The sequence below is a fragment of the Corvus kubaryi genome, unplaced genomic scaffold, assembly GCF_017639235.1.
Source record: "Corvus kubaryi isolate FWS band 111438036 unplaced genomic scaffold, C.kubaryi_AGA036_p1.0 138, whole genome shotgun sequence".
NCBI classification, from domain to species: Eukaryota; Metazoa; Chordata; class Aves; order Passeriformes; family Corvidae; genus Corvus; species Corvus kubaryi.
Window position 1 is genome coordinate 15780558 of NW_024580672.1, and position 12773 is coordinate 15793330.

The 12773-nt window shown below is 49.7% G+C and overlaps 1 protein-coding gene across 5 annotated transcripts in view; it reads right to left on the reverse strand.

Moving 5' to 3' along the window:
• Nucleotides 1-2690: 2690 nt before the first annotated feature.
• Nucleotides 2691-12773, reverse strand: part of AFAP1L2 (actin filament associated protein 1 like 2) — a 66083-nt gene continuing 56000 nt past the window's right edge. For 4 of the 5 annotated variants that reach the window (XM_042019371.1, XM_042019370.1, XM_042019375.1 and 1 more), the window contains 11 exons: nt 12067-12151; nt 11307-11411; nt 10610-10821; nt 8805-8950; nt 8145-8256; nt 7236-7475; nt 6975-7152; nt 6597-6764; nt 6142-6323; nt 5406-5534; nt 2691-5056 (listed from right to left, as the gene is read on the reverse strand). In XM_042019371.1, coding sequence (XP_041875305.1) covers nt 5030-5056; nt 5406-5534; nt 6142-6323; nt 6597-6764; nt 6975-7152; nt 7236-7475; nt 8145-8256; nt 8805-8950; nt 10610-10821; nt 11307-11411; nt 12067-12151 — 1584 coding nt within the window. In that variant the 3' untranslated portion in view covers nt 2691-5029. The remainder of the gene's footprint in view (nt 5057-5405; nt 5535-6141; nt 6324-6596; nt 6765-6974; nt 7153-7235; nt 7476-8144; nt 8257-8804; nt 8951-10609; nt 10822-11306; nt 11412-12066; nt 12152-12773) is intronic. The other variant, XM_042019372.1, reaches the window with a different exon arrangement.

Below are 12773 nucleotides of genomic sequence, written 5' to 3' on the forward strand. Positions count from 1 at the left end.
GCATCATTAGCTCACTCCTCACAGGGATCAGTCTATCCTCTCAAACAGCAGTGTATTTACATTGCCTGGCATGCAGCTCTGGAGCTGGGACATGCTTTCCTGGCCTTCTACAAGTGCTTAAAGCCTTTTCCTTGTGCTGTTTGCAGGGTAGTTTGTACAGTACTGCTGCTGAGCACTTTGCCTTGCAGCAAATGCCATGTGGTGTAATCTTTGTGAGCTCTTTGTTTTAATGCACAGGTATTAAGTAAGTGTTTAGCATGCATGGGTTGTATGGGGGATGAAGCAGGCTTGCCTGGGTCCTGAGCTGGGGAAACCCTGCATTTTTACCATCCTGCTGGTTTTAAGCACCACAGGTACACAGATATCTCTGTGGTTTTCGGGAAGCACAGACTGCAAAATCTCATGCTGGAGACAACATTTTAACACTCGACAGGACGAATCTATCTCTGTGCATCAGTTTCTCAAGTAGAAATGATGTGAGAGATTGGAAACTCATGGAGCAGCTCAGGAAAGCTGGTTTCTAAACCCAGTTTTTGGGCTCTGAGTATGCCTGGCTGAGGGCTCAGTGCCCAGAGTGCCCCAGGGATCCCCACATGGTCAGGGATCTACATGTGTTGTGACTGTGACCTTCCTCCTGACACTCCTCCTGAAAGTAGGTGGTTCCTGAAGCCTTGGGTAGATGCTCAGACATTTTCTGGCAGCAGCAGCACCCACCAGCTCTCCTTTTGTATGGGACAAAGCACTCTACAAGGTAGTAAGATTGTGGGGCATTGGGAGGGGATGGGAAAAGCCAGGCTGATAATTAGGATATATGGTCTTGAAGAGACCTGCTGATCCCACAGGCAAGGAGGACACTGCTGAGCAGTTTTTGGAGCTGTTTTCTTTCTAAAAATTTGTGTTGACGATCCTGGCTAGTTTCTAGGCCCTTTCTCTTGTAAATTTTAATTAAAAAAGCGTGAATAGGTAAGTGGCTGGGGTCTCTGACATGTTCCCTTATTAAATTCACTCTCAAAGACTTGCTTTGATTCAATCAGAAATATTTTATGAGACTTTACCTGATTTGCCTGATTTGAGCTCATTCCCTAAGGCTCAGTATTTGAGGCTGGCATGGGCACTGAGGGATCCCCTGCAAAGGCAGCACTAATCCCGTCTTGCATCAGAGGAGCTCAGAGGCTGCTGCCTGTGCCAGGTTGTCACTAGATGTCTGGGCTGTTGTAATGGAGCTGTGAATTACTCTTGCTCTGGAGGATTGCTGGGTGAGCCTTGGATGGTGTTGGGCCACATGCTGATCTCAAGAGAGAGCCTGTTTCTCCTTTAGAAAAATGGGATTTAAGTAAGTGCCATGATTTTCACTCCCTTTAGTCTTACCTTCCCTCAGCAAGCAAAACCATGCCTGTTTGTGGTAAGTAATGTTGTGTGGTGCCTGTATTGTAAAGGCTGCAGAGGGAAGCTGGGGTTTGACCCCACTGTGCCATTCTCCCTGCATACCAAAAGCTGAGGCCAGCCTGCAGGAGGTCTGCTGATGCTCCCTGTAAAGCCAGCTGGCTTCTTCAGCTTCAAAAACCCCTGCAATCTTACTCTGCAGTAAAAGTAAATTAATTTGATTCATACCTGAGACATCTTACATAAACATTCAGGCCAAATTCTCCACTGATAGCAGGTAATTTTTTTCCTTTAAAATCTATCACTTCTGTCTTAGTGGAAAATCATGTGCTAGTCAGGAACCCCCAGGAGCTGTTGTGGGGCTGTTCTGTGTATCCAAAGCAAGAACTGTGGAGGTACTTAAGTGAGAAACTTGCTAAGGAAAATGGTTTGTAGCAGGAAATCTCCCTCCAGAAGAATATGGAATTCTGCTTGGGACACTTCAGGCCCCCCGGTGGCCTGGCTGCAGTGTGCACAGGTGAGAATCGCGCTGGAATGACTAACAAAGCAGTAACTTCATCAGCTGGAGCTGATACAGGGGTGTTCTAAAGCAGCTATAGGTGATGGGGCAGCAATGCTGGGGAAGGACAAAAGCAACTGCTGCTGCTGTCCATTCAGTGCACAAAAGCAATCCCCCAGAGTTATTTGGGGATTCCTGGGCTCAGAGACTGACAGGACACTAAGGAGCTCATTGGCAGGCTTATGTCAAGGGGTGGGATAGGAGAGGCCAGGGAGTGGGACCTTCCCCAGGACTTCGTGCTGTAGCTACAGTGCCTCCCCAAGCTTTCTGTGGGAGTGGAGCCACCAGGAGATATTTCACAGATGTGTCTGTTTTGGTGTCTGTTCTGTAAAGGCCTCAAACTGTTTTCTTTCATAACTTTTTTCCTCCCTTTCCAGCTTCCCCTCAGAGACTACAGCAGGCACTAAGCCTGTACACAGTTGCTATCTAGTGGCCAGAGGAAGGTAGTGGAAGGTTTTTCACTGCTGTTCTGTGCAAGAGGACTGAGCTACAGAGATACCGGCAGCAGTTTATTATGTGTATTCATGTAAATTGTCGGGGCTACTGCTGTTCTACAGTGGGTTAGATCTCCAAAAATTGTTTTACTTGACAGTGCAGTCACTACTATTTAAGCTATAGTTCTTTGCAGTTGTAGACTGCATAGCTAAGGATTTGTAGTAACTAATGGTGTTGGGTATTTGATGTACTTGAAATCTACTGGAAAGTAGAGCAGGGACAAGCCCCGTTACTGAGAAAAACACTGGTAACATAATATACTCAACATTTTATTATAAAACCCTCTGAAGCGCCACTTTATAGGTCACAGTTACAACAAAGGAAATGCCTTGAGTTAGGAAAACAATGGGGACACAGGGACATTGTTTAACATTTCTTGTTTGGGGAAAGTGTGCTGTTCAGGACTTGCCTATGTTTACCATTCCCTCATGGAGACATCCCAGAAGGACCACTGAAGCTGACTGGGCTGTGAAGGGGAAAGCAGAGCTGCTCTTGTCCATCGCTGTCTCAGTACCACTGTGAAATGTCTGGACAACTTCTGGAGGATGACAGCAGGCTGTATGGTGAGGGCACAGCACTACGTGGATATTTAGGGTATAGAGAGGGTCTCTTGCCAGCTCATCATGGGTCAAAAAAAAAGCTTCATGGAGCCTGTGGCCTTCTGGAGAAGGAAGTCCCCATGGTCCTGAACCAGAAGAGTCAGCTGTTTATTTGCATGAGTTTTTCCTATGTGGAAAACCTTGCACAGGGGCAACCTGACAGCTGAGGCTCCTGAGGCCTGGGATTAGCAGTTCCTCCATCTGCACCAGAGTGGAAACTAAAGAGTAAAAAAAATGGGAGCAAGGTTGCCTTTCTTGCTTGCAGGATACCCTGACCAAATGTTTTGTTGCACCCTGGCTCTGTGATGAGGGCAAGCAAGCCCAGAACCCCTTGTCAGCACATTCTCTCACTCACCCCAGTGACACCACCAGCTCTGGACATCACAGCCCTGTTCATCCCACTGGCTGTTTGGCCTTTGCATGAAGAAAGAACAGCCCTTTATGGTGGTCTCAGGCCTGTCAAAGATTCTCAAGGGTGAGGAAAGTACAACATCTTTCCTGTCTGCCTTTACCCTGGCTCTGGTGTAGCCACAGCACCCCAGGGACAACCCGTCCAGGGAACTGGTGCTGCTTTAACTTTGTAGGGTTGGAAAACAGCTCCAGCCCCATAGAGTCAACCCAGTTACTGAGCCTGGGTTCCGAGGCTGAAGGGCCATCAGAGGAGACAGGGAGAGGTGTCTCCAGGCCATCAGCCATGTCAGCAGGTGACAGGGAGGAGAGGAGTGCATAGATTTCTGCCAACCCACTACCACCCTTCAAATTTCACTGTCTCTATGTTTAGCAGTTCCAAATATCCAACATCTTTCATTAGAAAGCTTGGGTAGGATAGAGAGGGGTGGGCTTTGTGGGCCATACTGCCAGGGCCCAAAGACAGTATTAATGATTAGGAAATAAGGGTGACAGCACCAAGGTGGCCAGCAGCTCAGCAGAGCCCTGGCAGTGCAGCCTTACTGCAGGGAAGGCTGCTCAGCCCTCCAGTGTGGAGGAACTCAGGGGCACAGGGATATCTTCAGCACATTCAACAGCTGCAGCCCTGTGAGGAACAGACACCATCACAGCTGGGGCAGGAGCATGGGGACAGCTTTACCTCCCCTCTCTTGGGAAAGGGAAAGCCCTGAAGGATACACTGGGATCCAGCTTTCCCATAAAACAGCTGAGCAAGCCCTCAAATACGACTTCTTTTCTTTTTCTTTTTTTTTTTCCCCCCCAGAACTAACTCCTGAGGTGAAGTAAGATCTTCAAGAAAATTAACTGAATCTGCCTGGCAGATCTGCCTGGCAGATCTTCTTTGCCCAGAGCTCTTGGTGCTGGCCAGTCTGTAACACAGCTTACAGCATGAGAAGGTAAGTAGCTCAATATTCTAGCAAATCTGCAGCTGGTAGGAGATGCTGGAATGCATCAGGACACTGATAAAAAATGCCCTGGACAAGCTGCTGTGTGCTTCTCCTTCATGTTTGAAGCATTGCTCACATGTGGGGCTAGCCCTTGACTGAAGGCTGCATGAAATGCAGCTGAGTGATGACTGGCAGCAAGACAGGTGAGACTTTAGTTGACTCCAATTTATCAGGACAGGTTGAAACCCACCAGGCTGAGGAATAGTAGAGGCCCCTTCTGAATCCACTACAGTCACTAATATAGAAACCTTAATAACTCATTGATAAACCTTCAGAGTAGAAATACACAAAACACCCCTATGTACAGTAACATTCTTGTTTACATCAGCTGGGTTAGGACTTTGATGGAAGGATTGCCACTGGTTGTTATTGTTTTAGCTACGTGATTGGGATTTGTCTGGAAAGAGCAAGTTCATTTGGGATAACTCGTTAGCAGCAGCTGCTGACTCCAGTGCTGCGTCTGAGCCCCTGGCGCGACGTGGAGGAGGCACTTGGTGTGTGGTGGTGTGGAACACCCAACCTCCACCGACAGATGGTTGAATCCCCTGGGCCATGCGTGGGCAATTCGAGTCTTTAGTCCATCTCTGAACAATGTGCTTCTAACTAGCTCCCTTTTTCTCCCATTCCTGCCAAGGAATAAAGGCAAATTAGTTGAAATGCAAATCAGGCAAGCCACAGTAGCCATAAAGTGCAACATGATCATCTGGTCCCCGGGTGGTTTTGGCTGCAGGGTGGGTCAGGGATGTCTCTAAGTTATAAACAATACATATATTTACTCATTTAAATTGTAGGCAAGACAAACCCAGGTGAAAAGACTGGATGAAAACCAGGCTGACGTGCTCTGAACTGTGCCGGTCAGGGGTGTTTCCCGGACGTGAGACCCCCCACAACCCCATCCCACCACAGCCAGTTTGCTTCACTGCCAGAAGGGAAGAGCAGTGGCCATCCCAGATGGATTTTTCTGCTGTACCTTACCTTAGCTTTCTGTAGGACTGTTCCCTTCCCCGTGACCATAACAGATAAAGGCCGGTTTTTTAAAGCTGTTGCTGAGTTGACCGGTGAGTTCTCTGCGCTGTTTGCTGGACTGGCACTTTTTGCCTGAACCTACAATAAAAATCATAGAAATGGTTATGACTAGAGACTACTGAGAGAGATTGCTGCCCTCTCCCACCATCTCCTAGTCACAGAATCATCCCATTTGCACTGAGAAGCATTGTTTCAGGGACATGCCAATTTCAAAGAAATACCAGGGGGGTTTGTGGTGTGTTTGAGTTTTGAGGACTTAAGTAGAAGTACAGAGCAGGGTCCAGGTGGTGAAGATCTCCATTTCATGGGAAACAAGTTCCCAAGAAGGAATTTAGATGCCTGAATCTCCTCCTGCAAAAACCACCCCTTAGCTCAGCCAAGTTCAGAAGGAGCTGAGTGCAGACCTGCATGGCTCTGGAGGGTGTTGCTCAAGGTCCCACAGGAAAATACAGCCAGTCTCCTGAGCCTCTGCTCCCTTTCACTTCCCCATTACTGCTGTTACCTCATTAGGTTATCATTATATTACGTATATTATATATAATAATTAATACATACATATAAGCTATACATTTATACAAGATTGCATATTACACCAATGATGCTATTATTAATTATTACATTTTTAAGCAGCGTGACTGCCTAGAGGCCAGGACCCTGCTGTGCATCCCAGGGGTGCCCCACGTACCCGCGGGGCTGTGTTCTCCAGGTGGGTGGTGTCCACAGCCGTGCCCAGTGTCACTGGGCCAGACTCTGCCTTCTTCAGGTTCTCCTTCACTTCCACCAGGCTCAGCTCCAGGTCCACCCTCTGGCTCTCCTTCCTTTTGCATTCTTCATCTATCTCCTTCAGCCTCTGCTCCAGGCTCTTGTCTGTGAAGGGAGAGGAATCTTGGTGGCTGCTGGGAACCTGGGGAGCTCCTGAGGGGAGTAGGGATCACGGCATGTCCTGTACATTTTCCTTGTGTTTTGCCCCAAGAGGGACTGTGGCTCTTGCTCTAGTGCAATCTGGGTTATGTGGTTTGGCTCAAAGCACCAGGTTCCCCCCATCCCTTCCGATCCCAGGAGGGCCAGGTTCATTGCTCCCTCTTTCCCCACAGTCCCACCCTGGCTCATTTCCACACATCCCACCTTGCCCTGCTGTACCTGTGCTGCCCCCAAGCATTTCCTTCAGCTCCCGTCTCTCCTTGCGCAGCTGCGTGAGCTGAGCCCGGATTTCATCCTTCTCCTTCTCCAGCCGTTCCTTCTCCTCCGTGAACCGTTTCACCTCTGCCTCCGTCCTGTTCTTGCCCAGCTTGGTTTCCACTGCTGCTGCTGGAAACACAGCCCACCAAAACAAGCTCAGTCACAGGAAGAAAGCAGGAGGGACAAAACCTTTTCAGGTGCTTGAAAACAAAAGTGAGGGTCTGGAAAGTCACCAACCACGAGACTCAGCACACAGACTGCTGTGGAGCAGATGTTAGTCAAAGCACAGGGCACCACCTCTCTTTTAGCACCCTTGGGCCATCTGAGCAGCCCACTCACCTGGCAGTGGCATCTTGGGCCGGTGTGCAGGCACCAGCTGGGGACTGCCCACTGGAACTGTGCCCACTGGCACCTCGGGGGCTGCCTGGGGGAAGGCGACGTTCTGCTGCTGGGTCTGGATTTTGACAGCAGGCACCTGTGGCAGAGCCTCCTCGGGTTCTGGCTTCTCTGGGTGTTTCTGGAAAGGAGAAACAAAGTGGGATGATGAAGTGTAGGGAACTGGCTCACTGATTACGCCTGTCCCCACAGTTTGGACAGTACCTGCTCCAAGGTCTCTGTTGCCTTAGTACAGGGCTCAGCTTCCTTAGCCATGGGGGCTGTCTCGGCTGTGCTCTCTGGGGCAGCCTTGTTGGCAGCCCTTTCTAAAGATGGTGAGCTGAGGGGTGAAGACTGGCATGACATCTTGCCAGCACAGTGTAGGAAGGACTTCACTGGAGTGAGATCCAGATACACTCTGTCTTGGTCCCCCTCCAATTTGCTCTCACTCTTGGGTACTTCTTCCTGCAAAAGAGACCATCTGCTGCAACCAGAAGCACAAGAAACATCTCGCTGCAGAGCAGCACTATCTCAGGCAATCTGGAGTATTTTCCAAAAGTCTTGGAGGAACTAAAGGCCCAGTCTCTGTGTCATTGCACAGAGGGCTTTTTGATGTACTGAAGGAAAGGCTCCTCCTGTTTTCCTTCAATAGGTCTCTCTGATGGTAGCAGCAGCCCCATGCAAGGGTATCACACTGTTGTACATCCAGCAACCCCTGCCATGTTCTTTGCCTTTCCTGAGGTAACAGTCCCAGTCCCAGCATGACCCATTGTTCTTGCCCTTACACACAGGACTTGCTCTTACAGGCATAAAAAGGAATTTTGAAATACCAGGCTCCAAAAAGCCCACTATCACCAAATAATCCATGCTGTTTGCTGATGAAATTTTATGGGGAATTTTATCCTAGCTGCCTGAGGATCCCTACAGCTCCTTTCTGGAAACCTCTCTCCCATTCCTTAGCAACTCCTCTCCAGCACTTGGTTCTGCTCCATTGCAAAAGCCAGGATTTCCCCAGGGGCTGCGAATCCCCTTCACCACTGTTGGAAAACCCCCCTTTCACTGCTGGAGACTTTCTGTGGCCAGATGTTTGCCATGGTCCCCCCAGAGCTCCCTGCAGCAGGGCCTCTGTCTTACCACAGGCAGGTCTGGCAGATCCACATCGTCGTACAGCTCATCCTGCTGCATCCTGCCCTTGGGCAGGTTGTCGATGTAGGCGTTGGGCTCCGAGTATTTCCTCTGCATGAGGCTGTGAACAAGCAGCAGGACATCCCATCAGGAGGGATCGGATTTGCTGCGTGGCTCTGCAGTGCTGCATTTTTGGACATCTGAGAACACCAGTCCTGAGGTCTGGGCAAGGCCAGGCAGCCAGGTGCAGCAGAGGAGATGGCAGAGCCACACAAAGCAGTGTGATCACTGCTGCTGTTGCCCATTAAGCAGCACCCACCAGAGTGGAGCTGTATTTCCCCTCAGCTCTCTCCTTTCCTGCCCAGCCCTCAGCCACAGCAGCCCAGTCACTCTGCCCCAGTGGCATGATGGGCTGGGTGGCTGAGAGCCCAACCTGCCTTTGCAATAGCCACCCAGCCACGTGGCCCATGGCAAGCTGCAGCTCAGGCCAGATGCACCCTGGTGGGACAGTAAGTGCTCTCCTGTCCCAAGAGAAAGTGACTGAGCTGCAGCTGTGAATTTACCACCTATTTCCATGGCAGCCAACATCCCACAAGGGGAGAGCCCCTGCTCTGGCTTGCTTCCCCTCTACCAGCCCCACTCAGCCCCAGCCCATTACCCCTGACATACAAGAAGGAATTCTTCGCAGCGCTCACAATGCAGGAAACCCTGTCAGCATCCACGTAATCGTAGGTAAATTCCTCCGGGTCTGTTTTCGAGCCCGACTCTGACAAGAGGAGGCCCAGCCAGTGGCCCATTTCCTCCGAGGACTTGGCCTGCAGGGTGATCAGACAGACAGGACAGGCTGCAGCAGCAGTTTCTCTGCACTCACAGATGTGGGCTTAGATTGGGTAGGGAAGCATGCTGGCAATCCCCTGGGCTTCCAAGGGGAGAGATGAACTGCTGGGTATTTATAATAAAGCTGAGGCTCCATTAAAAATACAGCTCTGTGTATGGATTGATTCAAAAATCTGGCAGCTACATAAATGCAGCTCTTTGCTCTGCTCCTTCCTAAAATTTCTAGTCAGTCTGCATTTTCCTTTCAGTGGTGATCAACTCGGCTGTGCACAAGAGCACAAGAAGTCTCTGGGGCTGGAGATGCTACCAGGGAGCACCTTTGGGTGAGGAAAGCCTGCGGGTTTTATTTTGCACCAGCAGAGTGCAGCAATGGGATTGCTAGAACAGAGGCAAGGAGACCCGAGCCTAGGAGGTCCCGTTGCCAGAGCAGAAACCCCTTCCAGGGGCTCTTTGCAGAGGGGAGAGGGGAAGGGAAGAGTTTAAAGCATCAGAGTCAGAGTAGCTTTAACGTGGTCAGTATCAAATTCCCGGCTGCAGTGAGCAGTCTGGCATTTTGCAACATGTAGAGTTAAATTCTGTGCCATGAAGTCAGCTCTAGCAAATAGCCACATGCACCCCCAGTGCAGGGGACTTCAACTGAATCAAGAAGTTGGCTGATTCAGCCACCTATTGCATTGATTTGAGGAGTCAGAGCAGTAACCACGAAGTAAAATTCAGGGTAAGTGAATATATATACACTTTCCAAACTGGAAAGTATATTTTAAGCTTCCAGTCTGTTTTATTTAGCAGAGACTTCAGTCCCTGGGAAGCCTGCCAGCCAGCCAGTCTGTACATTGAGTCTGACATCCCAACAGAATACAGATTCTTCCATTCACAAAATGTAAATTTTCCCAGCACCTCTTCTTCACATCTGCAATTGGGCAAAATTTCTTAGATAAAGACATACCCTGAACCAGAAACTCAACAAAAACATCTTCCAATTTCATGGCATGCCCTTGAAGTCAGTTGTTTAGCTATAAATATTCCACCCACTGGAAAAATACAGGAAATTGCTCACATTGTCCACCTCCTACTATAATCATGCTGTCGTCAGAGAGAAGTAAGATTAGAGATAAACACTCCTGGATGCAGGCAAAGGAAAGTAACAGATGGTGATGAATTCACTTGCACTTTCAGGGGCAGATCTGTGACAGGCTTACTTGGAATGCGTGACCCATGGCTTTGGGGCTCTGTTGTCAAAAGATGAAGTTCTCTGTTCCTCCTAAGCACAGCCTGAAATCCCTAGTGGCGTTCTTCTCATCTAACATTAACCATCTGCAATGCACTCCACAGAACTCAATTATCCAAGGTTATCCTGCAGTTGGTGGAGAGAGATGGGAACCTGCAGAGGACCCCACATCCCACCCTAAGATGAGTGCCTAAGATGAAGGCTCTATGGTCCTCTGGACACAGCCCAGATTACCAGTGGGGTGGGACACACTCCAGGTGACCACAGGCAGATGAACCAAAGTCCTGCTCTTCAGGCTCTGTTCTGTGGGACTGAGGGTTCCTCTGGAGGAACTCACTGGCATTTAAACCTCCCAAGGTACACAAGCTGATGACTTTAAGTGGAGCTTTCTTGGAGATGTACACCCTACCTCCAAAACAACCCGTTCTTCCCCATTGTGCAGGATGCGGAAGGAGTAAAGGTGATCAGGGCTTGGCTCTGGGATGATTTCACAGCCTGCCAAACTCAGGGGCTGCTGAGCCAGTTTGCTTCGGTTCTTGTCCTGGTAAAAGTGGAGGTGCCCATCTTTTATCTGACACCACCGTGACTTCCACTGGCTGTTCACCAGCACATTCAGGTAACCTGCAAGCAAGCACAGCTTACTTAAGACACATTTTCCATTTAATCCATATTAATTTATAGGCATGGGGATATCTAATGCATAAGTTACGAGATCACCACACAACACAAAGCCACAGGCACCAAAAAAAGAGCAGAAGCACAAAGACAAGCTGTCCTATCCATATAAAACAGGGTGAAAAGGGTAAAAATCTTGAAAATTAGACCCTTGAAATTCAGGATAGGTTTGGAGCTGCAAGTTAGCTGCAGATGGTTGGACTAAGATGGTTGGACACTGGGACTGCAGTCCCAGTGCATGTCTGGTATTACCCACCCTTCCTCTTGGGTCACCCTGTGAGCCACAGGCACCATAATCTGCATGGATTTACTGGCAGGACCACCTGGCACAGACACATTTGAGGAGGATAATGCCTGGTGCTCATCTACCCTGCACACTGAGATCCAGCCCTGAGACAAGTCCCTGCAGAGGGACTCATGCTGCCACTTACTCGAAGTCTCCAGGGATCTCTCTGGGCTCTCCAGGGAGCTGGACTTCTTCCTCCCGAGGTTCATCAGGTTGCTCAGTTTCAGGCCAGTTGTGCCCTTCTTCTTAACTACCAGAAATGGAAAAGACACATGTGTGGCTTTCCCAGCTCCCAGCCCACTGTCCCAGCTGGGGGTCCTGCCCCCACCTCACACACATCCCTTGCAGAGGGCAAACCTGAGACTCAGGGACAGGCTGGAAAAGTCCAAAGCCCAGGGAATTCAGGGGCAAGATGGCCCCAGTAAGCTCAGTTAGGGATTTGTGGAAGATGCTAGTCTGTATTGCTTTACATGTGGGTTAGCTCTGACCAAAGGCCAGTCGCTGCAGCAGCAGTGGGAGGTGTTTGCACAGCTCTTGCTGTGCAGATTCCCACCTCCCTTCACTTTCCTACACCACAAAGAATTTAATTAAGAACCCTTACCCATAAGCATTTACTGTATTCAAGTGTTTTCCTCTCTAAAACAGGGATGCAAGGTGGGGAGGGAAAAAGTTTATTTCCAAAGAGCCTCTTCAGCATTTTCCTGCTGAGCACACCAGTCAGTGTGTGAATAAGGCTGTGGAATCAACAGGTAATGCTGGTAGGAATATCAAATTCCCAGGCAGTGAATGCACACATGGCTTTCATCAGGTCTGTTTGAGGCGGCAGTGGCAGAAGCTACAGAAGCCCTGGTCCCATGCAGGGTCAAGGGCCCGTTTTCCCTGTCATTCCCAGGATGAGGTTTTACCATCTTTTGTCTCAGCTGTCTCTGGGTGGCCATCAGTGCTGCTCCCGCTCTCGGAGGCTGCAGAGTATCTCTCAGACACCTCCACCTGTCAACAAGCACCAGGCACAAGCTCCACACATGCAGGTGACCCGTTCTTCCAGCCCGAACGTGCTGCAAGGACCTTTTTCCCCTTCTCCCATATGAAGAGGTCCTACTCTTTCTGTAGCAGATGCTTTCACCCAGACATCCCCAGCCAGCTCACTCACATTGTGCCCTTCCCATTGCTCCTGAGCATGTCCCACCTCTGAAGAGACACAGTGGCACCAATGGTGCCTCTCTATGGCCTCCTGCACTGCAGCCTGGCTGGTGGGGGCATTTGACAGTCCCTATAGGGGGCATGGGCAGAGGAACCAGCCAGGTGCCCAAACAGGTCCATTTTGGGTGTCCACCAGAGACTTATGAAAGTTTCTTTGTCCTCCCACTGTTTTGGAACAAACTGCTCTCAGGGGAGTGTCACCTAAACCTGGAGTAGAGATGGCCCAAGCCCTGGCATCCAAGGGTCTATGTCCCTCCCAAAGCTCTTGGGGAACACAACCATCCCATTGGATGAGATAGCAGCTGCTGCCCTAGATAGTGGAGAGCCAAACACTGAGTTAGTCTGGGAGGGGAGATATGGCAACAAAATTAAGAAGCAAATGAAAATTAGGATGGCTCCAAGAATGCTCCTT